This window comes from Triturus cristatus, chromosome 3_1 (assembly GCF_964204655.1).
Source record: "Triturus cristatus chromosome 3_1, aTriCri1.1, whole genome shotgun sequence".
In the NCBI taxonomy this organism is placed as follows: domain Eukaryota; kingdom Metazoa; phylum Chordata; class Amphibia; order Caudata; family Salamandridae; genus Triturus; species Triturus cristatus.
In genome coordinates, this window is record NC_140583.1 from 528,200,432 (window position 1) to 528,226,722 (window position 26,291).

The following is a 26,291-nucleotide window of genomic DNA, read 5'->3' on the forward strand; positions in this document are numbered from 1 at the left end:
CCAGGTAGGTAATCTGTCTTTTGAGTTAGGGTTATGGGGTCAGTGATGCACTGTTGTTGCCCCCTCTGTGGCACTAGGGCGGCCGGGTGCAGAGTTTTGAGGCCCAATTTTATCCTATGGAGGATAGGGGAGCTCCGGTTGATGGCTGCTGGCAAGCAGGCCACAGGGTTGTGGGAGCAAAGCTCCTAGGGTTAAGCTCAGGGCAAGTTGGGGACCAAGTTAGTACCAAAGGGGCACCCTCGGCGGCACTAGGGTGGCTGGGTGCAGGGTGCTGTTTTGAGATCGGGTGCCCTGTTGATTTCAATGAAAATTCTCCAGGACAAAAAAAAAACACTGCAAGCTCGAGGACGAGGATTATCCAGGAGTGACCACCGCTTTGAAGGGTAAGTTGGGATATAGAGAGTTGGTTAGGCACCGCTGGGTTGGGCACACAAGGCCGTGGGGCGTCAGGGTGCAGGAGTGCCTTGGGACGTCGGATTTTCTTACCCACTCTGGTCGCGGTAGGGGGTCCTCTGGATAGAGGCTGCAGGCGTCGTCAGGAGGCTGGAGGCAGGTCAGGGATCGCAGGATCTCGGGTCAGGATCGCCGGTGGGACCTCCTCGTGGTATTTGTCCACACGAGCTTGGGACGGATTTGGCGGGTGCAGTGTGTGCGGGATTCGCGGTTCCTGGCTGGCACTAGAAGCTGCAGTTCAAACACGTCTGGTGTTCATGGGAGAAACAGCTTGGAAAGTGAAGGCAGGCAGGTCCTCCGGGGTTTTTGAGGTTGCTGTCCGCTGGACACTCTGGGGTTTTGCAGGAGCAGGTTCGAGGGGAGACAGGCCTGCAGGGCTGGGGCCAAGTCAGTGGGTGTTGTCATTTTGTTAGCTCTGCACGGCTTCTCGTCCTTCTCTTAAATACTAAATTTAGGGGCGTTACAGGTAGGTAAAGGGCAGGGACCAACGGGTCCCTTCCCAGGGGTGGGTACACCCCCTATTCTGCCACTCTCCAGTGGTAGGGGGTCAGAAGCCTGTCCCTGGTTGGCTGGGTCCCCCCATCCTCAAGATGGCGGGGACTCGAAGTTGCGCTTCACCTCGCCTCCCCCACCTTAGGGGTGGAGTTGGCAGAGGTGGGCACACCTCTCTTCCTCACTTGTTTTTCCTGCCGGTTCTCCCGCCCACAGTGGGGGGTAGAACCAGTGGGGACCAGTTGCTGAAAGCAGCAAATGGCCTGGAGAGGCTCACAAAGGCGGCATGCCTTTGAAGCTTCTCCTTCGTGAACCCTGCCCATCCTGGGCGAGGAGGCTTGGCACCTTGTCCCAGGAAGTGCATTGTTTCAGGCCCACGAGAGCAGCAAGCTCCCTACCCAGGGGTCCTGAAAAATGTCTGGTGGTGGCAGCCTAGGCAGCCACTCAGACAGGTCACTGGAGGTTGGTGCATTTTACATTAAATCCCACACTGGCATCAATGTGGGTTTAATGCGCTGAGAAGATTGATACCAAACTTCCCAGTCTTCAGTGTTGCCATTATGGTGCTGTGGAGGTCGTAATGACAAACTCCCAGCACAATATACTCTAAATGGCAGCACTTCACTTACAGTGCCCAGGAATGGACCTGGGTGCTGTAGGGGCACAGGGCTCATGCACCTGTACCCTCACCACTGGCATAGGGCACCCAGCTAGAGGGTTGACTGATGTATGCCAGGGCAGTGGTTTGTGGGCATGGCACACAGGGATGTGTGCCATGTCGACTCTTCGCCTTGTTCTGCACGAAGACACACAGCCTTCAAAGGCAGTGTGTGAGTGTCAGGGGACAGGGCCTCTAAGGGTGGCACAATAAGTGCTGCAGACCTTAGGGGCCTTCTCTGGTCACAGTGCCCTGGGGGGGCTGACATGTGGCCTGAGATGCCAATTGGGTTTAGGCTTCAATGCAGTTTTAAGGAAGGAACACAGGCCCTGTGCACCTGATTGGCAGGAGCCCAGGGCACACTCAGTCAAAGCACATCAGCAGTTCAGTAAAAAAGGTGGGAGCATACCATGCAAGAATGAGGGCACTTTCTCACCGCCACGCAGCCCACCTCCTGATCCATATACAGCCCAGGAAGGTGCCCGTGAAAACAGAAGGCGGGGGCCATGTGTCCCCCCTCCTGGAGACATTAATGCCCTTGGGGAGCGCCACCCCCCAGGGCCGGCTCCTGCTATGTCTCAGTGTGCCCCCTGACCACTCTCCCCCTTGGACATAGCAGTTTGCTTGGCAGGAGCTGAGAGCTCCCACCAAGCAAAATCAAACATGCTTTCAGCAAGCTGGTGCTGTCAAAGTGCTTCCGCTTGCTGGAAGTGGAGGTTTCATCTCTTTCCCTGCCCACAGATATGCGGACAGGGAAAGAGATTAAACAATTGCTCTCACACACAGTGTGATACATGTTTAGCCTTCAGGCTCCCCCCGCGGTCCCCTTCCTTCACACTGGGTGCCCTGGGTAGGACCAGGGACACATGACCGGGCCCCAGGGGATGGGGCCACCGGGGCCAAAATCCACACGGGGAGGGGGCCTGTGCAGCTCTCTCTCCCTCAATACGTTTTGGCCTGGCCCCGGGGAGTAGATTACGGGGAGGGGAGCCGCGTGGCGCCCTCTCCCCAGTACAAAAGAGACAAAATAAAGGGCAGAAAAACAAGCAGAAAAGGCAAAACAGAGCAGAAGAGGGCAGAAAACAAGCAGGAAAGAGAAATCAAAGGACAGAAAATCGAGCAGGAAGGGCAAAACAGAGGGCATAAAAACGAGCAAGACAGGCAAAGCAGAAGAGGGCAGAAAAACAAGCAGGAAAGACGAATCAAAGGCAGAAAAACTAGCAGGAATAGAAAATCAGTATTCATAAGGTGAGAAATCTATGGGAAGATTATCTGTCCGCCGGCAACTTGAGTAACATCTGCAGCTCAGTGACTTGCTAAAAAAAAACGCAATATGAGTGAGACAGAGAGCACACGTTTGGGCCTAAGAGTTTTGAAAATGTTTAAATCCTTTGTAGTTTTGGTTACTGATCTTCAGGAGATCGTAGCACCTGTTTTTGCTGAAGAGCTAATAGTAAAGAAGTTAATTGGTGAGAATCTAATGTTTGCCTCAATCAAAATAATGTTTCTGGCAGTGCGTTCTACATGTAGGTACTAGCCTGCAGCGCATAAAAACAATTTATCTGAAAGAAACACGTTAGTTAGATTCCTCACCTTAGAATATCCCCAGGCGTTGGGCTGGATCCGGAAAGATTTTTCGTCAGCAATACCCCTTGCATGTCGCTAGGCGTCGTCTGCGGCTCCGAGTCCGTCGTCGGCGTCGTGCGCCGGAATGACGTCGTCGGAGTACTTAGACGCCGCCCTCGCGCGCTGACGTCAGTTCTTCTTTTTTCCACGCCAGACAGCGCCGATCCGGGAAGAGCTTACCCCTTAGTGAATTTTTGACAAAAATCTTTTTGACTCTTTTTGGTCTTTGTCGACTCGACTCTGGTGCCGGTAGGATGCCTGGATTTAAGGCCTGTGACGCCTGTCATCGCCTGATGTTGGTGACGGATCACCATCGCCGGTGCCTTTACTGCCTGGGGACCGACCACTACGCGGAGTCGTGCCCCGACTGTCAGGCCTTGACCTCGAAGGCTAGGCGGGAGCGATCCCGTAAGCTTCTCGAGCTTCGGCACTCTGCTCCGTGCCGCTCACGGTCCCGGTCCAGGAGAAGGTCCAAGGACCGGTTGCGGAGCCGCAGTCCTCATCATCGCTCGTCGGGCTCAAAGTCTTCGGGTAAGTCGAAGCGATCCAAGAAGTCCAAGAGGCGACACCGCTCTTTGGACTCCCCTCGCCGGTCGCACGACTCGGCCGAGGGTCAGGGTGGTCCCACCCCCGCGGCGCCGCAGGAGCCGCGTCCGTCTCCATACCCGCCGGTCCCTGGGACTGACGCGACTCCGGCGGAGGTCAATGCCTTACTCTCGGCCATGAAGGGCCTGGCTCTGTCGTCGCCGACCGCCTTCGGGCCCCGCGGGCCCGACTGGGCGACCTCGCGTGCCGGCGGCTCCGGCCCAGGGCCGTCGATGACTTCGGTCCCGATGCCGCAGGTCCCCGAGAGATCCAGGTCTCCGGACGACGCCGTTCCCTGGTTTAGTCCCTGTCGGACCCGACGCCGGCACGGCGCCGCAACCGACGCCGATGGATGAAGGTTTCATCTACCGTCCGGCTCCGATCGTTCCTTCTGTTTATCAGGAATCGGATGACGGGGGCGACTGAGAGGGGTCTGAGGACCCTATGGCCCTCCAGCCCTTCTGGCTGCCCTTGACCCTGGAGACTGGATGGTAGCGTTGGACTTGCAGGACGCCTATTTTCACATCCCCGTCCTGCCGGCCCACCGGCGTTACCTGCGGTTCACGGTGTGCCACGAGCACTTTCAGTTCACCGTGCTCCCCTTCGGCCTCACCAGTGCCCCTCGGGTGTTCACGAAAGTGATGGCGGTGGTCGCAGCTCATCTGCGCAGATCAGGGGTTCCAGTCTTCCCCTATCTCGACAACTGGCTGTTGAAGGCGGGCTCGCCCCAGCAAGTCCTCTCCCACCTCCAGACTACGGCCGACCTCCTGTATTTGCTGAGGTTCTCCATCAACGTGCCGGAGTCCCACCTGAGTCCCTCCCAGAAGCTCCTCTTCATCGGAGCGGTTCTCGATTCGGCGCAGTTCCGGGCTTATCCTCCGGAACAGTGGGTCCGGAATATTCAGGCTCTGATTCCCATCTTTCGGCCTCTATCCTGGGTTTCGGTCAGATTGATGCTGCGGCTTCTGGGGCTGATGGCCTCCTGCATCCTGTTGGTGCATTACGCCAGGTGGCGACTGCGGGCTCTGCAGTGGGACCTGAAGTTTCAGTGGGCCCAGCATCGAGGCAACCTGTCTGACAATGTCTTGATCTCGGAGGGCACTGCGAAACAGTTGCAGTGGTGGCTCACGGACCGCGATTGGGTCAGCGGCAGATGCCTCTCCCTACCCCAACCGGAGCACGTAGTAGTGATGGACGCGTCCCTCCTGGGATGGGGGGGGCCACATGGGAGAGGCGGAGATCAGAGGACTCTGGTCTCCGGCGGAGTCTCACCTCCATATCAACCTTTTGGAGCTGAGAGCGATCCGGCTTGCGCTGAAAGCCTTCCTTCCCTCTGTCCGGGGAAGTGTTGTGCAGGTGTTCACGGACAACACCACTGCCATGTGGTATTGCAACAAACAGGGCGGGGTGGGGTCGTGGACCCTTTGTCAGGAGGCTCTGCGCCTCTGGACCTGGCTGGAACACCAGGGCATCACCCTGGTGGTTCAACATCTGGCGGGCTCTCTGAACGCCAGGGCAGACGAACTCAGCCGCCGGTGCATGATGGATCACGAATGGCATCTGAACTCTGACGTGGCGCAAGGTCTCTTTCTGCAGTGGGGAGAGCCTTGGTTATATTTATTCGCCACCGAAGAGAACGCGCAATGTCAGCAGTTCTGCGCGTTGGAATTTCCAAGGCAGCACTCGCTCGGAGACGCTTTTCGTCGCAAGTGGAGTTGCGGTCTGTTGTACGCCTTTCCGCCTATACCACTTCTGCCCAGAGTGCTGAAGAAGATCAGGCGCGACCGGGCTCAAGTTATCTTTGTGGCTCCGGATTGGGCACGAAGGTTCTGGTATCCCGAGCTATTCAGTATGTCAATCGATCCCCCGATACGACTGCCTCTTCAGGAGGACCTTCTGTCGCAGCAGCAGGGGACGGTCCTCCACCCGAACCTGTCCAGCCTCCACCTCCATGTGTGGAGATTGAGCGGCGGCAGTTGATGCCATTTGACTTGCCTCCTGAAGTCTGTAATGTTATTCTGACAGCCAGGCGTCTCTCCACAAAGCCAGTATACGCCTGCCGGTGGAACAAATTTGTGGCATGGTGCACAGCAAAGGCTGTGGACCCCCTTTCCGCCCCTCTTTCTGAGGTTCTACTCTTTCTTCTTTCTTTGGCCCAGCAGGGCTCTGCTCTGGGCACCTTCAAAGGTTATCTTGCTGCAATCTCTGCCTTCTTACGGCTTCCTGATCAGCCTTCTCTTTTCAAGTCCCCTGTTGTTTCACATTTTCTCAAAGGCATTACTCACATGTTCCCTCCTGTCCCCTTCATAATGCCTCAGTGGGACTTGAATCTTGTTCTGACCTTTCTGATGTGCGCTCCTTTAGAGCCTCTTCACAATTGTCCCATTCGTCTTCTGACCCTAAAGACTGCTTTCCTGATAGCTATCACCTACGGCTAGACGGGTGAGTGAGCTCCAGGCTCTGTCATCTAAGCCTCCCTTTATTTCTGTTCATCCGGACAAGGTTGTCCTCCGGCCTCGTCCTTCTTTCCTACCGAAAGTGGTGACCCCATTTCATCTCGGGCAATCTGTCACGTTGCCCACCTTCTTTCCGCCTCCGCATCCTTCAAAAGAGGAAGAGAGGCTCCACCGTCTGGACCCAAAACGGGCGCTGTCCTTTTATCTGGACCGCACCAAACAGTTCTGGGTGGACGACCAACTTTTTGTTGGATACGTAGGAGCTAAGGAGGGGAAAGCGGTACACAAACGGACCATCTCGAGGTGGGTCGTGTTGTGTATTAAAATGTGTTACTCCTTCGCAAAAAAGGACCCTCCGGTTGTTTTGAGGGCCTATTCCACCCGGGCCCCAGCGGCTACTACTGCCCTGGGCCGGGGAGTTCCCTTGCGGGACATCTGTCAGGCGGCGACGTGGGCTTCACTGCACACGTTTGCCAAGCACTATTGCCTGGACAGCCAAGTCCGGAGAGACTGCTTCTTTGGCCGTTCTGTTCTCCAGGACTTTCTGGTGTGATCTTGGTTCGCAGACCCACCACCGGGGCTGGTATTGCTGGGGTATCTATTCTAAGGTGAGGAATCTAACTAACGTGTTTCTTTCAGATAAACAAGTTACTTACCTTCGGTAACGATGTATCTGTAAGAAACATTAGTTAGTTAGATTCCTCACCGACCCACCCATCCTCGCCGTTCTGCGAACTGACATCTAGGGTTAAGGCTATCCTTTTCAGGGCCCTAGATTTTTTGGCATCAGTGTCGGTCTCTTGCATGGCTCTGCGTTCCTGGCGTGGAAAGCTATGTACAAGAACTGACGTCAGCACCCGAGGGCGGCATCTAAGTACTCCGACGTCATTCCGGCGCACGACGACGGACGCGGAGCCGCAGACGACGCCTAGCGACGCGCAAGGGGTATTGCTGACGAAAAATCTTTCCGGATCCAGCCTGACGCCTGGGGATATTCTAAGGTGAGGAATCTAACTAACTAATGTTTCTTACAGATACATCGTTACCGAAGGTAAGTAACTTGTTCCATTGTGTCACTCTCTTTACCAGTTGACATGTGCAGCTGTACATTCAGAGGATTTTCAACTAGAATTCTTTATGCACAAATTAACCATCTGCATATTTTGTTTTTATGTTGTAACGTTGGATTCTAAATTTTAAGCATAATCTCGATCATTCTTTTTTTCCATACTCCAGGTTTGACACCACCTAACAAAATAATACGGAGTTCCTTATCGGCTAGTGGTTTAATGTCACTCACCCATTCTCCCCTACTTTTTCAAGGAAAAACACCTTCATCCAAACGGAAAGGCCTGCAAGGTAATTAATGTATTTCTAAAATTGATGTATCCCTAAAGCAGGTGTCCGCCTACTGATTTATTTTTTTGTGACTTCTGGTAAGATTCCTCTTTGAGATACTACACATCTTATACTGCTGCCTTGCTTGAGGACAGACTTCAAGAACCATTCTTTTAATTAAGTCACTTGAGAACATTATTTCATTTTCAGTTTCAGAGGTAGCTATTGTGCCTGGAGTATATTCTGGGCCTCTCTATTCTCTGGCTCACCTTTTTGTCAGTGGCAATTAATATCCGATTATTTTTTTTATAGGTAAGGTAATTTTTTCATTATTTAGTTGGGTCATATTCATATTGCTATGAGGTTGCCTGTTCATTTAGGCTTAAAAGTGCATTATGCCCTCTTGATTCTTCCCATTTGAGAAACCAGTGAGCAATGAATTTGGTGTTTAAAACTGACACAATGATGTTCTTTGTACAAGGCATGTAATTCCAAGACTTTTAAGTAGTTCTAAAATGTGCCTCTAAATGTAATGAAATGTTGCATGAACGCACAAGCTAAATTGAACGTGCACCATATCTATGATAAGTATGAGGACATTTTCTATTCTTTATAGGCTCTTTTGGGAACTTTTCTGGGGTTTAAGGACAGTCATGGGTTACTGGGTTCGAACTGTAAAAATGAAAGCCCTTTCCTGCTTGAGACCTGGGGTTTACTGTTCTCTAGACATCAAAACTGATCACCAAGTTCACCTCTTCAGCACTTGATCATCAGAGTAACAAAGGAAGCAAGCAGTTACAAGTTTTTTCTCAAGGAGATAGTTTGGGTTAGGCACTCAGAACTCAATGGAACTGGTAATACTCAATAGATCAATGTCCATCTAGTGCTTTTACATATAAAAAGCACTTCTCTTCTACGCACAATGTAATGCTCTACATACTAAATTCAGGAGCGAAACTCTGGTGCACATTACTTGCTTTGCGATTGTGGGTTACCTGGTATTAGGTTAGGCTGCTACCCAGTGGTAAGGTATTGTATTAAAATACAGTCAGTGCAGTTTAAGGCCCATTGTTCTGTTGGTGAAATAGGCAATTATGGTTCTTCAACTTTGTCTTGCTAATCTTCTGACAGAAGAGACAGGACTCTGGGTAATGGGAATTTCGGAGGGATATAGACATCATGACTGAGATTTTTGTTTCTGACAAGAGAGCATTATAGAAAAAAAACATCTTCTCTCCCCCCAAAAAAGATTTGTATTTTAGGGTTTGGAAAAGTTTCCAAAAGGAAAAAATGGACTCAAAGGCAGTCGTCTATTCTCCAGAATCCTTTTGACAGGATCCAGAAAATAGAACTGGCTAAACTGCTACTGGAATGGCATTATGAGATGCTGGTGTAGTGCCCTTTCTTAAATGAACTGTGTCGTTTCCGGGGTCTTGAGCTACACACTCTGGGCTAACTTGTCCTTTTCTACCACTCTTCCTTTCAAAAAAGATTATTTCACATTTTCTTCTCATGTTTCTGGAAAGAGTGACCCTTTTTCAAGTTTTGAAATATATTTGTTTTAAAGTAAATAAGTGAAAGTGGCTATTACAACTAGGCTGTCAGGTTTAATCAATTTGGCTTTACATGTTGTATATCATTATCAGATCAGCTTTATTTCAACAAAACGTGTCATGAAATCAATGACATCTATAAAATATAGGATATCAATATGTATAATGAAAAAACATATACAGTCATATACACGTGAGAGTGGAGCATCAACTCCACATAGTTAAAAAGGACATGATTCTTATAGCTCCATTAAACAAGATGAATCCATTAGGAATCCAGTATATTTCTCTTTATGTATCAATAAGGAACACAACAATTTTGATCTTATAATCCACATCCACCTTAAAAACTTAGCAATGGGATTTTCAAATTGTAGAGAAGGTTTTGAACACAGTATTCCCAAGGCAACATTGCTAGCTCTGATACCTAAATTCTTACAAGTCTGTTTGAGCCATTTCTTACGTGGACCCACATAGGCTGGGCAGACAAATAGCACATGGGAATACTTTTCAATTTGGTCAAACCGGTTGGGGCATTTATTATAGTCATCATCATCATATACAAACTTTATTCGGCATTAACAAACGCCATAAAAAGTACAGAATAAAAACATCATGTTTGAGGCATGTGGGCTGCTGAATTCATATCTGTGCATAGATCGCCGCCTAGTGTTGGGTCCGGATGTTTGCACGTTGTTGTCCTGGAAGAGTCTTCGAAGTATCCTGGGATAGGTGACTCCTCCCCTGGACTACAGTGCGCATGGGCATCCTCTCCATCCTCAGATTGTTTTTTTCCGCCATTGGGTTCGGATGTGCTTATCTTGACTCAAGTTAGGAAAAAGTTTTTCCAGGCCAAAAGGCCTCTAGTTCGCGTCGGTACTGTTCCCGATCGGTATCGATAGTATCTTTGTTAGTTTACTAACTTCCAGAACCACCTTTTTCGCATCTTACCCGACCATCGACCCGACATCGACGATGGAATCGAGGACACCATTCAAGCGGTGCCCTGTATGCAATGCGAAATATCCACACATCCGGTGTGCAACAAATGCCTTTCACCGGATCACGACGAATCTACATGTATGGCCTGTGCCCGATTTCGATCCAAGAAGACTCTCCGGAATCGACGAGCGGCGAGACTCGAGGCGCAGCAAGCGGCACCGGCCCCGGCCGACATCTTCAGCGCCGAGACCGAAGATGTCGAAGAAGTGGAGAACCTACCCTCCAGTCCCGCTTCCGAACATGACTCCGGATCGGAAGACGTCGACGACACACTCTTTCGCAGAGATGAAGACGACACCGAGGTAGGAGACTACAATGAGGCCTTAGGGGCCGAAGAGAGTAGCTCCGATGACGAGCAAGGCCTACCCGTTCAGACTGAGGAAATCCCAGTGCAACAGTCTATGGCTCCGGTCGAGGGATCGCCTTCGGGCCTTACCCAAGACCTATCCCGCAGTTCTTCGGCCCCGCCCTCGGGCCCGCCCTCGGACATTCAGCGGCAGCCATTAATGCCCAAGCCGGCTGGTTTCCCTTCTTCGAAACCGAAACCAAAAGCTGTATTGGTTCAACTGAAACCGAAACCGAAAGTGGCGCTGGTCGGATCGAGGCCCTCCACACCTTCGATGCCAGCAAAACCCGTCGGCACCGAGCGCAACAAACGAGACTTCGGTGCCGAGCTTGAAGCGGCCGACGTCGGAGTCGACATACGGAAAAAGACCTTTGGTGCCACCAAACCTGCTCGGCTCCCGGCACCGACGCAATCGGCTCCGGCCCCAAAGGTCAAACTGCCTGCCGCGTCTCCCACCGCTTCGACGGCATCACCAAAGCCACACTCATCGAAGACGTCGACGGCCATTTCCGCCCCTCGACTCGATGACTCACCGGCGCCGAAAAAGTCTACGCCCGCCTCCACAGAACCGGTCGGCGCAAAGGAATCAAGGGCGCCTGCCGAACGCTCTGCGGAGACGTCTCCATCGCATCTCATCGACGCCGACACCGGCAGGATGATTATCCACAAAAGGAGAATAACTTCTGAGCCAGCTTTGGACTCCTTCCGGATCCCACTTAAGAGAAAGCTGCCAGTGGCTTCGGAACCAGTTCTTTACGAACTTTTCCATTCACCCTACCAGGATCCACAATCCTTCTCTCCCACACACTCCGACACGGATGCGTTGGAGGACTACATGGGTGACCAAGTCCCCTACCCCGGAGGGATGGACCCTGATGGCCAACAGGACCCTGATCAAGCTTGGGATGACCCTGTAGACCCAGGTGCCCCTATGGATGCACAGGACCCGCAACTCTATGGAGCAAAAACATCTCCCACAGAGGACACTGCCGCGTTCAACGCTCTAATTGAACGTGCTGCGGCCAATCATGGGGTGCAACTTCACTCGGACACCATCGAGGACGACTTTCTCATGGATACTTTCGCATCCTCAGAAAGGAATATAAAGACCCTGCCCATGTTAAAGGGGGTCCTCAAACCAGCAAAGGACATCTTCAAGGAACCCACCAGGGCAAGAGTGATAAACCCCAGGATGACAAGAAATACAGATCAGCGCCTGGGGACCCTACTTACATTAGAGGCCAATTACCTCTGGATTCCATTGTCGTTGCGAATGCTCGCAAGAGGGCACACTCGCAAACAACAGGTGATGCTCCTCCCCCGGACAAAGAGTCCAAGGTGCTAGAGACCTCTGGCAAACGGGTTGCCGCCCAGGCAGCTAACATATGGCGCATTGCCAATACTCAAGCGCTCCTCGCTCGCTACGATCGAGCGCACTACGACACATTAGAGCAACTACTCCAACATCTCCCTGACCAATACAAAGAAGGTGCAGAGATCCTCATCAGGGAGGGACAACTGCTCACAAATGCATCCATTAAGTGTGCACTGGATGCCGCGGATACAGCTGCCAGAGCCATAAACACTAGCGTCATGTTGCGACGACACGCCTGGTTGCGAATCTCCGGATTCAAACCGGAGGTACAAAATAACATCCTCAACCAACCTGTCAACCCCGACTACTTATTCGGGCCGGAGGTTGACACCACCCTAGAGAAAATAAAAAAGGACACGGACACTGCAAAGTCCATGGGGGCCCTACAGACGCAGTCCTTTCGGAGCGGCTCCTTTCGTCGCCCCGGAAATAGAGGAGCAGGTAGAGGACAGGGGTCACAGCAAACATACAACAAGGGCAACACACAAAATACCTACGATAAAAACACCCGGGGTGGATATCGTGGCTCCAGCACAAAGGGCAGAGGACGCGGCTACGGCAACACCAGGTCCTCCCCCAAGAACAAGCAGTGACGCCCTCTCCCTTCCTCCCGACCACATAACACCTGTCGGGGGAAGGCTACAAAGGTTCCTGTCCACGTGGAACTCCATCACCACGGACAGGTGGGTCAAAGATATTGTCAAATACGGTTACTGTCTAGAACTAACCTCCACTCCACCCACAATACCTCCAAAAAACCGTCCTATGTCCTCAGAGCACTTAACGCTCTTACAGCAGGAGGTGCAAAGTATGCTTCTAAAAGGCGCAATAGAGGTCGTACCCGTCCACGAGCAAGGTACGGGGGTGTACTCCCTGTACTTTTTAATACCGAAAAAGGACGGGTCACTCAGACCTATATTAGACCTGAGACCCCTGAACCAATACATTCTTTCCGAGCATTTTCACATGCTCACTCTACAGCAAGTCCTCCCGCTGCTCAAGCAGGGAGACTTTCTGGCCACACTGGACCTCAAGGATGCGTATTTCCACATACCCATTCACCCCTCACACAAGAAATACCTCAGGTTCACTGTTCAAGGGCAGCACTACCAATTCAAAGTCCTTCCCTTCGGCGTGACAACAGCACCCAGGGTGTTCACAAAGTGCCTAGCTACTGTGGCGGCACATCTACGGAGGCAGCACATACACGTCTACCCTTACCTGGACGACTGGCTCGTTCAAGCGAAGTCAGCCCAGCAATGTGCCAGCCACATGTCCCGCACCATCCACCTCCTTCACAGTCTGGGGTTCTCACTAAATTACCCAAAATCCCATCTCCAGCCCGCACACGTACAACAGTACCTAGGTGCGACTATAGACACTCTGGCGGCCACAGCTCAGCCAAATTTAGTGAGAATCAACAGCATGCAAATGCTGATTTCCAAGTTCAAACCACAACACTCCCTTCCCGCGCGAGTGTTCATGCAGTTGATAGGCATGATGGCCTCCTGCATCTTCATAGTCCCACACGCGAGACTACATATGCGCCCGCTTCAGGAGTGCTTAGCACGTCAGTGGAATCGGGCTCAAGGACAGTTGAAAGACCTAGTGTTGGTGAGCGGTCGGGCATACAACTCTCTGCATTGGTGGAATCCACAAAACCTTTGCAAGGCCCGACCGTTCCAAGAGCCTGTCCCACAGATAATACTGACGGCGGACGCATCTCTCCAGGGATGGGGAGCTCATGTACTCCATTACACAGTGCAGGGACTATGGACACAACAACAAAAGAAGATGCACATCAACCTTCTAGAGCTGATGGCAATCTTCCTCGCTATGAAAGCATTCAAAGTACACTTGTGCAACAAAGTCGTGTTGATCCGGACGAACAACATGACTGCCATGTACTACATACAGAAGCAGGGAGGAACACACTCTCCACAGTTGTCTCATCTGGCTCAGAGCATGTGGAAGTGGGCCATTCAGAGGAACATGTTCCTCATGGCAGAACAACTCCCCGGCAAGGACAACCAGATGGCGGATCTGCTCAGCGGACACAGCCACCAGATGCACGAGTGGGAGTTACACCCATCAGTACTCCAACCGTACTTCCAGCAGTGGGTCATCCAGAGATAGACCTATTTGCGACAAGCGAAAACGCAAAATGCCAAAGCTTTGCCGCCAGGTTCCCACATCCGCAGTCGCAGGGCAATGCGATATGGATGAACTGGTCCGGCAGATTTGCGTACGCTTTTCCCCCAGCACCACTGATACCGCTGGTGGCACGCAAACTCAGACAACACTCACTGACACTCGTCCTGGTTGCTCCAACGTGGGCACGCCAGCCGTGGTACACCACCTTTCTCAAACTTTCCGTGGTGCCGCATCAAAGGCTGCGGGTCAAACCCGAGCATTTGACGCAGAACCATGGAGAGATTCTGCACCCAGATCCGCAACAGCTGAACCTGGCAATCTGGCTCCTGAAGTCCTAGAGTTTGGCTACCTAAACCTGCCACCTGACTGTATGGACATCATTAAGGAGGCCAGGAGACCCACTACCAGAGCTTGCTATGCAGCCAAATGGAAGAGGTTCGTCATTTATTGCAATAATAATGACATTAACCCGCTAGACGCATCCATCCAAAACATTATTTGTTACCTATTACACCTATACCGATGCAATCTGGCGTACACCTCTATACGTGTCCATTTGACCGCAATATCAGCCTATCTACAAACCAGGCAGCACCTCTCTCTATTCAGAGTGCCTGCCATCAAAGCATTCTTGGAAGGACTCAAACGAGTCATTCCACCTAGCCACCCACCAGCCCCAATGTGGAACCTCAACTTGGTCCTCACACGCCTGATGGGTCCACCCTTTGAACCTCTACACTCATGTGAGATTCAATTCCTTACCTGGAAAGTAGCTTTCCTAGTAGCGATAACGTCTTTACGAAGAGTTAGTGAACTCCAGGCACTAACCGTCCAAGAGCCATTTATACAGGTTCACGCCAACAGGGTCGTACTACGTACCAACCCCAAATTCATGCCCAAGGTGGTATCGCAGTTCCACATGAATCAAACTATTGAACTGCCTGTTTTCTTTCAAAACCCACAAACTGTCGCAGAAAGGGCACTCCATACACTAGATGTAAAAAGGGGCACTCATATATTATATCGACAGGACCAAACCCTTTAGGAAAACACATCAACTTTTCGTTGCCTTTGCCCCACACCACAAAGGTAACGCTATCTCCAAAGCAGGTATAGCCAGATGGATCGTTGAATGTATTCAAATTTGCTATCAAAAGGCTAAACGCACTTTAACGATTCCCCCACGAGCCCACTCAACACGTAAGTTAGGGGCCTCCATGGCTTTCCTAGGAAACATTCCTTTGCATGACATATGTAGAGCAGCCACCTGGTCCACTACACATACATTTACCAAACACTATTGTGTAGATGTGCAATCAAAACAGCAGGCAGCTGTAGGACAGGCTGTTCTCAAAACTCTTTTTCAGACCGCTGCAGCTGGCACTGGTAGCCGCCGCTAATAAGAGGGCACTGCTATATATTCTATGCACAGATATGAATTCAGCAGCCCACATGCCTCGAACTGAATATGCTACTTACCAGTATGCATCTGTTCTTGGCATGTAGGGCTGCTGACATTCATATCGCCCTCCCTCCTCCCCGGCGCCTGTAGCAGCTGCAGCTCTCAGAATTACTGTAAAGCATGGTCATCACTTTCTGTATCTACTCCATCACTGCCACAATGGCGAAAAACAATCTGAGGATGGAGAGGATGCCCATGCGCACTGTAGTCCAGGGGAGGAGTCACCTATCCCAGGATACTTCGAAGACTCTTCCAGGACAACAACGTGCAAACATCCGGACCCAACACTAGGCGGCGATCTATGCACAGATATGAATGTCAGCAGCCCTACATGCCAAGAACAGATGCATACTGGTAAGTAGCATATTCAATATTTACAATCTTCATTCTCATATGTTAGACCAATTAATCTTTTTACATCCTAAATTACTTAAGCACACTCCCCTATTTTGCCCACTTATATCTTAGGGCAGCCTTACTCTTGCCTGGTAAATCTCTAATAAGGGCATCCATATAATAAACAATAATATGTAGGGCTTCCTTAATCCTAACTAATTATTCCCTCAGCCAATCTCTCTCGTTTCTCTTAACTTAAAAGCACATATTAAAAAACTTATTATACAGAATAGAGCCCTGGGGTCTTTAGCCATTTGTAAATAAAGAAGGGCCACCTTTGCATGTTTAAATTTGTTCTCCTTCAACCGGTCAATTAAAAAATGGCGCCTTGGCAATGAATAAAAAGGACACAATAATACAAAATGAAGGGCATCCTGCGGAGATCGTTGATCGCAGCCGTAGGGGCCCTTTGGCTCAGAAACTTTATTAAAACCCGCCGGTACGGCTAATAAATAATGTAAAAAATTGAGCCTAAAACGTGTTAATAAAAATCTATCATGAGGGTTATATATGAGGGACAAATATGGTTCTATTCCATCAGTGGTCCTCACCAGCCCATATGCTTTCACCGACTTTTTCCTCCAATCCATATCTTCTCTTCCGGTGACTTTGTGCATACAAAATCCCTTTTTTACTACCTCCTTGTCTTTCCCCGTTATTCTGTCTGGGTTGGAGAAGAGATCTTCGAGGCCTATTGCTTTAAAGGTGGCTCTCAAATATTTTAGCCAAGGGATGTTCATCCCCCTGTCCCTTTCCAGGCAGTCTTTAATTATCTGTCTGGAGAGTTCCGCTTCCGGATTAGTCCAAATTTTTAGCCAGGCCAAAATTAGTCTGACCTGTACCTTGTCCTCTATATAAATGCTCGCACCTAGTTCTTCATGAATGATGCTTGCATGAACACATTGTGGTAGCTTGAGCAAGCATCTCATAAATTTATTCTCCTGTAAGTGCAGCTTCTCAACCCCCGCGAATCCCCACAATTCTGCTGCAAATGTCGCTTTAGCGAAGCAGATTGAGTTATATAACTTCATCATTTGTTCTGGGGCCCAGCGTCCAATCCTTCTGGCAAAATTCATGAGTGCCCCTACGCTTGCCGCGAGCTTGTTTCCCCTTTCTTCTGTAAGTTCTTTAAAATTTAAGTGCCCATCGAGTAGAATGCCTAAATATGAGAAGGTCACGACCTTCTCTATTTTGTGGGCGCCTATTCTGTAATTGTAGCCTTTTTGGACCCTCCTACCTGCTTCTAGTACGTAAGATTTCGCTAAATTGGCGCTTAGATCCAGATTGCTCATAAAATTGACAAACCCATTGTTCAATTTTTGTAGGCCCAAAGGCGTGCGTGCCAATAAGACTGCATCGTCTGCGTAAAGCAGGACAGGAATTGGTCTATTCCCTACTCTTGGCGAGTCTATTTTTAAATCCAATAGAGCTTTTTCTAGACCATTTATATATACAGAAAACAAAAATGGGGCCAAAATACACCCCTGCCGTACACCACTGGTACAAGCAAAGGGTTCCGTACATCCCCCCCTCTGTGTTGTACCTTACTTTAGCTGTGGTATTCCAGTGGAGTGTGTTCATTATCTCTATTAGTTCTTGATCTGCCCCTAATGTGCTTAATAGATTCCATAGTTTCTCCCTGTTAACACAATAAAAAGCAGCTGTAAGATCCATAAAGGCAAGATAAACCGCCTCAGTACTGGCAATGGTATATTTTGTCACCAACAAGTACAAATTTAAACATTGGTCTGTGGTGGCTCTACTTGACCTAAATCCATACTGAACGTCCGTAATGACGCTCTTCTCCTCTGCCCAAATTGTCAACCGATTTAAAATAATACATCCTAGTATTTTAGCGGTGACACCAATTAATGAAATTGGGCGATAGCAATGCGGGCTATCCCGATTTCCTTTTTTAAAAATTGGCACTATTGTGGCTGTAGTACATGATCGGGGAAGCCCTGTTGCTATGGCTGCATTTATTATTCTGGTAAGAATTGGTGCCCATAGATCAACGTTGCTTAAAAAGAGGTCTGGGGGTATCCCATCCGGGCCCGGTGCTTTATTCCTGGTGAGTCCACAGATTCCTACTCTTATCTCTTCTAGAGTAAATTCAGCTTTAGCTGCCCTCGTTGGTCTCCCTTCGTCTAACTGGGGATTTATTACATCATACCGATGCTCATTAATAGCCCGATTAGACAGCCCACTGAAGTGTTCCACCCACTGCTCTGCGAGGATATTAGAAGAGATCCGATCCCCAGCTCCCTCTTTAAAACAGGGATTATTTATTATTTTCCAAAAACTAGACGAGTCTTTTTTCTCCGAGGCCTCTCTAAGATCCTCCCAAATTTGGTTGCGTAGAGCAGACTTCCTGTTTTTAACTGCCTGCTTATAATTTAGTCTGCATTGTGCAATTCTTTGTTTATCTCTAGGGGCCACTTTTAGGGCATTTCTCAGTTTCTTTTGTGCCAGGGAACATGCCTTATCAAACCATTTAGGATCGTTATTTGGCCTGCCCTGTCCTTTAGATGTTAATAGGCCGTCAATTATACGGCCCAATCCTTCAAAGTGTTCTACCAGTTTTTTGCCATTTACTGCTAATTCTAGGCAGTCGTCCATTAACTGTTTGCCCCCTATTATGAGTGATCTGTAGAACTCCTCGCTATCTATGCAAGTCCATTTTAAGCATCTGCCCTGATCAGTGGCCGTCTCTACAATTGTCTCCCTTCCCTTTTTCTTGATTTTAGATAAGTTTGAATCTTCCAAAATCAGTGTTAAGGGGTTATGATCACTAAAGCCACTGATTTCAATAGAGAAATCTCTTATTCTTGGCTTCAATTGTTTTGACACCACAATAAAATCAATAAACGAGGAGCACCCTCTTCCCTTAAATGTTGGCGGTATCAATTTGTTTAGTCTTAACTCTAATAAATCTATGGTGTGCGCTAAATTCAGTGTATTTATCACCCGAGCTAACACCTTACCTTCGGGAGTATGTTCAAGATGTGGCCCCTCCTCATAATTGCAGGTGGTCCAATCCTCCTTGATCGGCAATAAATTAGGGCATAAATGACAATTAAAGTCCCCCACAATTAGAAACATAGGTGCAAGGGGCCCTAATGTCTTCTCATTCAAATCATTTAACCTTCCCTCAAGTTCCCTTGCACAATGACCACCCGCATTATAAAAATTAGCTAGGATGATATGGAGCCCCCTCATTCTTAGGCTTAAACCCATCATATTTTCAGTATCCCAATTCAAATCTGTCCAGGTTCCTACAATGGTTAAATCTACAAATATTAAAAGCCCCCCCCCCCCTTGCTCTCCCTGATGTAGATTTGCTCGCTGGGGTCCCGAATTGTTTATACCCCTCTAAATGAAAATGCAAGTATTCTGTCTCCCACGTTTCCTGGATGCAAATGATATTAAAATTTTTGATGTATGCTATCCATTCCTGGTTTGTGAATTTGGTCGCTAGACCTGCCGCATTCCAAGATACCAAATTCAATGTTCTTCCTGCACTAACATCCTCCCCTCCTCGGACAGCTTCCAGGTTTGTGTGAGAGATCTTCTCTTGAACTGTTTCATTTACTACCACCTTCCTAACCAGGACATTTTCCGCCTCATTTGCTGTTACATTTTTTAGAACCCCATCTTTTGGCTAGTTCTTGTCTCTGCCTGGTTTTTGTATCGCAAAGTCAATCTATTTTGCTAAGGCGCCTACCCCACTTAGGTCTCGCTTGTCTACTGCCTCCCCCCCCCCCCCCCCCACTCAGCTCTCCCTGATGTCTGCTGTGTACAAAGCCTACCCTCTCCTTCTTGCTGCGTAGACTCCCATATTCGTCCAAATTCCTGCCCGCTCTCTCTTATTCTTCCTATCTGGCCACTACATTCCTCCGCAAGCCGCAGATTTAAGCGAGTGCCCCCAAAATATGCGGGCCTATAAAAGTAACCCAACTCGTGAACCTGGATATGTGTCTCCTGATGTGACCATATTCCCCTACAGATGTGATCTACTACTCTAGGATCACTAAAATAACAATACAGTCCCCCCCTTTATTTTATTTTTTGCTCCCTCCTATCCAGTCCACTCTCCGTACATGAAGGATTTTACATCTTACCCCTCTAGGCAATGGTCTGTGGGTATTTAACCAATGGGTTACCTTGTTTTTCAGCTAGTCATAAGCTTCAATTTTATCACTCTCCCATGGTGGGACCCCAGTGAGAACCACCACATATGGGGAACATTCCGGTGGCAAATCTAAAATTGAATGCAATTCCAGATCAGAACCTCTGCTCCCCCCCCCCCCTTCATTAACACTTATGACTCCTCCCCCGGCTAGTGGGAACTTCCCACTCGTCCCATTCCTCCCCAAGGACACAACTGGGCATTCCTGTGGTATTGGGGGCACAGTAGAAGTTGTGGTGGTTGGGGTAGTAATAACTGGGATAGGGCGAGCCAACAGATCCTTCCCCGCCTCTCTCCCACCCGCACTGGGCAAATCTCCACACACTATTTTATTTTCCATCCCCCCAAAGCGGCTAACACCAGTTTTTCTGTTTCAACAAGCCTATTTTCAATGTCAAAGTCTTGTTGTTAATGGCTCCAATGCGGCAGTTATCAGTGCCCCTAATTTCTGCCAATATTAATCCTCCATTATCAGTGTGCGCCTGCTACAATTGTCTTCATTTGTGGGGGTTAGTGAGACAGCCAGTGTGACCGCTGGCCCAGGCGGCTCTTCCGCCTTATGGTGTTCTCCTTGTGCTATTCCCTGTTTTCTTCTTTGTGCAGCAATTTTGGACATCTTCCCCTTTTGTTGATGGGCTCCTCGCGGCCCCCTTCGTTTCTTCCTTATAGCCCCTCCTTGTGTGGGAGTATGTAGATCGGGGGGTCAATGGGATCAATGGGCACCATATGAATGTCTGCTCGGGTCTCACCCATATCCTTCCAGGGATGTGACTGATTAGTAGCTTGTGGCCTATCTACTGCTGGACAGTCAACCATGTCCGGTACTGTTGGTGGAGTTAGAGGTACCATTTCAATCATTTGATTAAAATCCGTGGCCAGAATAGGGTGACTCATTCTTTTCAGTGTACATACATTAGAAATGCCCCCCATTGACAACCTTTTCCTAAGCTGTGGCTCTAGTGATTGGCGTCTCTCTGTGGCGGCGATCTCATTAGCCAGTACAGATGATGCCCTTGTGATAAACTGGTTCAGTGTTCCCGCCACATAATCCACACCCATTACTTTCTTACACCTTCTTTCCTGTGCCGCCATTCTGACTGTGGACTACGACCCTTCAACTACAGTTATCCACACAATATCGAACTTCGGAAATGGGTCACCCTCTAGCGCGCTTCCTCAGATCGGTAGCTAGTAGCGTGTATTGCATCTCAGGGGGGTGGCCCAGCCCTGCCTCTCCTGTCTCAAAAGGGCTCAAACGGGCCTGCCCTTGGCCCGGGCTTCGCCCAGCGCGTGCCCGCGCACGTTCCGCGGGACCAAAGGGAGAGTCTGGGTAAATACACCTAGGCAAGGAGTATCGAGTGGGCGGCTCCTAGCCCCGCGGTCTTCTGGTCCACGTAGTTCTCTGAATCCAAACTCTCAGCCCCCAGCAGCTCCTTCTCACAACTTGCACCTTTGCTTTCAGCGAGTGTTTATTATAGTCAGTAGAAGACCATTTGGATTTAAAAAAGATTTTAATGGAACTGAGCCCGCTCGGAATCGAAAGTATAATCTCCTGCCAAAGGTCTTCGATATTGCATCCCAGTAGAGCTCAAACCGTGGGTAAGGTTTGAATTCTAAAAATCTCCCTGTCAGTGATCTGCTCTCACTTGTTCTAATGATGTTTCGCCCAACCATTTCCCAGTAGCACTTTTTCTTTAGTAGGAAACTGAGTGCCGTTAGGTTTCCCCATAGATACTGCATTCCCATGTTAAGCAGAACACCTTTGAAGTCGCAAAGCTAGACGAATTTAAATGAGCGGTCTGCCTCAACGGCATCCTTCAGAGCGTCTGCCTAGTTGGCCAGCTCAGGGGTAGACAATATTCTACACCAATATAAGATGGGGCGAAGTCTTCTGAGTCTTCCAGCGATTTTCATCCTAGATCGTTAAGCATAGGTTTTAGAGGAGTGCTTTGTGGTAGATTTGTGATAGTGCAAAGAAAAACCTGTTCTCTGCTTTACCGAGCGGTGTCAGTTTCTCAAAACCCCACAGCTCCGACCCATATAGGACCGAACTCGCCACTTTGGTGTGGTAGATTTGCAATACCGTGCTGATCGGCTTTGTCAATGATGTTTTAAATTCTTCGGTTAGTGCACCTGCTAACTGGCAGTGCTTCAATGCCATTGTTTCTATTTGGGGCCTCCAACACATTTGTTTTTCTAGTATGATTCCTAGATAAGTAAATGCATCTACCCGTTCTAATGGCTCACTCTCTAGATAAATTAATTGTACCCCTAAATGATCTATGCTGTTTAAAAACCATAAATTTTGTTTTGGTTGCATTAATTTCTAATGCTCATATGCTGCAGAAATCTTCAAACCGGGAGAGCGCGCGCTGCAAGCCACTCAGGGTTTTTGAGATTATGAGCATGTCATCTGCAAACATTAGGATCTGAATCTTTGTACCTGTGTGGAAATTAGCCCTTTTTAGGGGCCCACCGATGCAGGGGTTCACCCTTATCTGTCCACGGGTCTTTAGATCAACAAAATAGAGATTGGTATGGGAGCTGGAATATCAAATAAGTTTATTCACTCATGAGTGAGACCACATCCACACAACACCCTCAAGTGTTCCAGGAGGTAGTGGCTTGAATACACAGACCATGGGCCTTTTATACTGAGTTTTCTGCACTGGTAAGCATGTAGTTACAAATAGAAGGTACAGGCCTATACAGGAATGACTACTGACAAACATGGGCAAATGGGAAATCACTTAGTCAGCAAAGTGTGGGGGGGGGAGCAGGAGTGTTTATGGCAACACTAAGAGATTGACAGTTGAGTCTGAGACCAGGTGTTCTGGCAGCTACAAACTCTTTAGCATGCATATTGTTTTTAGCTGAGTCAGGAAGTTAACTAAAATAGACAGAACAGGCAGGGAAAAAGACGAGCAGCAGTGGATGAAAGAATTACATAGCTGACAAAACGGATGCCACAAACAAGATGGTTTCAGCTTGTGCTAACCAAGATTATTTTGATTTCCACACCTGCTAAGACCAGGGCATCTGATAGGAACATAGCTAAAAATTGCGAGACTCCATTATAAATAGGGAGAATAGTGTCGGAGCCATGACACCTTTGGCGTACCCCCTTTTCCACTGGAAAGTGACAATACCCTGAGTGCCCCATCGGACTTGTGCAAAATTGTCCTCATGAATCCTCACAATTAAGGACAGCAGGTCCGTGGGCATTCCTAGATCCTGAAGCACTAACCACAGTTTTTTACGTGAGACTAATTCGAAGGCTGACTTAAGGTCTACAAGGGTGGCATACATACTGCCCTTTCCTATCACGACAGTCTGCCAATATATTAACAAAAAGTGAATTCCTTGATCAATTGTGCAGAAGTACAGAAGAGGAGTTAAGATATCATTAGTAATGATCCACTCCTGAACCTTTGCCAGGACTAGGCAAGCCACCACCTTTTGGATTGAATCTATTTGGTTGAAAGGCCTTTAATTTCCTGGCAAGTACCTATCGCCCTTTTTATAAATGGTTATTATCTCTGCGCCCCTCCAGGAATCTGGGATAGGGGCACCACGAGCTATAGCATTTGCCAAAAGCGTTATGTATCTAGCCCACTAGTCCTTATCATGCAGAAATAGATCAGCCAGAATGCTATCAGGTATCAGGTTTACTGCAGTTCTTACATCTGTTAGTGTAAAGGTCAGTTCGACTATGTGCGGTAGTATGACAAAAGATCTTACCTTGCTGTTCGTCTTCATTGGCATATTGTCTTGCAAAATGTTCGACCCATGCACTAGGTTTTGCGGTGGCTAGGAGCGCCCTACCTCCTTCCCCATTTTAATAATTTCCAAAAATATTGGAGGTTGTTCCTTGAACATGCCAATTAAAGATCCTGCCATCTATTTTCATCCCAATCCTTTTCAGCACTATCTTGAGCTATCTTGTACAGTTTCCTCGCTTTCTAGATACTAATAGATTTTTTTCGATCTTGTAGCCTCTGCTGGGAGCCTACACGCTCTCTTGCATTCTTTGTTGAACCAAAGATGCTGTCCCTTATTGGGGTTGCCCTTAACATTAGAAGGTCTAAAAAAGTGGATTCTTATTTTATTGAATAGTTTATTATGGGCATTTGTCATGGCAACAGCTGGCGCTGTATTTGGCAGGTGTGCTTCTATTTCCACTATCGCAAGCTCAACGTCTCTACTTATGATGGACAACATATATGGCTTTTCCACTACATTGGACCATTTGAGTCGCATCATATCAAACAAATCTCTGGTGGATGTCGAGTTTGATGGAGTTATTACCTCGCTGGATTTCAAGATTTTTCTATTGTGGAGCTCAATTGATTGTGGTCACTCTCGACTCTCTCTATTATAACCATGTCGATGAGCGCAGACCACATTTCAGAACGATTAAGAGATTGTCTATTCAGCTTGCATGATATCCATTGTTCTAGGTATTGGCCCCTTGTCTCGTAAATAGTTCTCCCATTAGCGGCCCTGACACTGGTTTCCAAACAAAAAGCTTTAAGTTGCATATCTGTTTGTCCATCTTTTGATCGGTGGTAATTCTAGGCCTGGGATGCCCCAGAGTGCATCTTCCTCCCCTGCCAGATTATTGTCGTTTCTATCAAGTGGCTCAAAAGTTGAATTAAAGTCCACAGTTATTATTATGGAACATGTGCCTGAGAATTTGTCTAACAGTTTATCTAAAGCTATCACAGTCATAAACCTCTGTCCACCTCTAATTCCTCTCACATACACATTAGAGATGTCAAAATTGCTGTAGAAGCTACTCTGCAACTGAATGCCAAGGATATTGTGGCACTGCATCGGGATGGCCTGTGTCTTATACGCTGTCGTGCCTTATCAAGATTGTTAGCCCCCCCTAGTTGGCCTACCCTTTTTGCCATGGATCGCTGGAACATAGTATTTCAAATACCCATGATGGAATTGTGGATCTACAGACAATGTTTCCTGCAATAGACTGATGTCATACAATTCGGCAGAGCTGTTCCAGTTCAGGGAGTCACCCTTAAATCTTAGACCAGCTATGTTCCTGGACATGAGGGATATTTGACATGGTACGGAGGGAAGGACTGAAACTATTCTGTCTCTAGAGGCTACAATACTAGATTTTCCATTCCGTTGGCTCGATGTTATACAATTGGAAACAGTTTCCAAGGGGGAGCTTAATATTAGCTGCAGCTCACTGGCTCTTCCAGTGCATGCAGGAATTAAAACCCGACTATACACTTGGGAGGGTATCCATGGGGATCAATCTGGTTCAAGTGATGGAGTAGCCACACTGGATGGAGAGGGTGAGTTGTACATTCCAGTCTGGGATGTCACTTCGGGGAGCTTATACTTAAATTGAATGGTTGTATTGACAAGATGGGAAGTGCGAGCTTCAAAACCACTAGGTTCCCAACCAAGTCGCTATGTAATAGTGTCAGTGCAATGCAATCCAGGAGGGCACCCCGAGGGAGTGTCTTTTAGTCCCTATCATGTCATCCCTTATTATCAAAACAACATCACCTCACATGCCGAACCCATTTGGAGCATTTGTTTATAAAACAGCACTCCTCTTTAATTAATCTAGGCGATGGTTTTGGTACATTAATCAGATGCACTATACAGTTTTTATCTGGTGCCCTTGCTGCTTGCCGTGGAATTTGTCAAGCTTGTCTCATGGGAGCTAGATCTTAGTGGCAGCCCTGGGATGGCAATGGGTTTGGCCAGCTGCAGATGTCCTACATGCATTTGTACTGCCATGTTGGAATGGGTAGCTAACTGACGATCTGTATATTTATGCATTACAGTGGGATCAATATGTGCTGCTTTCCAGGGCTGTCCAAGAGAACCCTGTGTAAGCCTATTGGCCTGTCTTTCATGGTGCATCTGCCTTCGGTCCAGCAGTGTACGATCTACCAGCTGATTTTTAATATGAAAGGCATCAGAGAGTATCTTGTTAGTGGTATCAGATAAGCTGCTAACCGTTGTCCTACGGGCACTAACTTCTTGAGTTAGATCCCTAATCTGTTGTTTAAGATGGTTTAGCGACTCTTTTGCAAGCGTTTTTACATCGTAATTGCTGAGGAAAGTTTGTCATGTTCTTAATTTGTTGATGGAGCTACTTAAAGTAAGGATTGTTTGGTGCCATTGTGTCGCTCTCGAGTCAGCAAGGGTATGGAATCAGTAGG

At 48.5% G+C, this 26,291-nt stretch overlaps 1 protein-coding gene across 2 annotated transcripts in view; it reads left to right on the forward strand.

The window, feature by feature from the left end:
- TICRR (TOPBP1 interacting checkpoint and replication regulator) overlaps nucleotides 1-26,291 on the forward strand; it is a 586,714-nt gene that overhangs the window by 520,638 nt on the left and 39,785 nt on the right. For both annotated transcript variants that reach the window (XM_085644448.1, XM_085644450.1), the window contains exon 21: nucleotides 7,507-7,629. In XM_085644448.1, coding sequence (XP_085500574.1) covers nucleotides 7,507-7,629 — 123 coding nt within the window. The remainder of the gene's footprint in view (nucleotides 1-7,506; nucleotides 7,630-26,291) is intronic.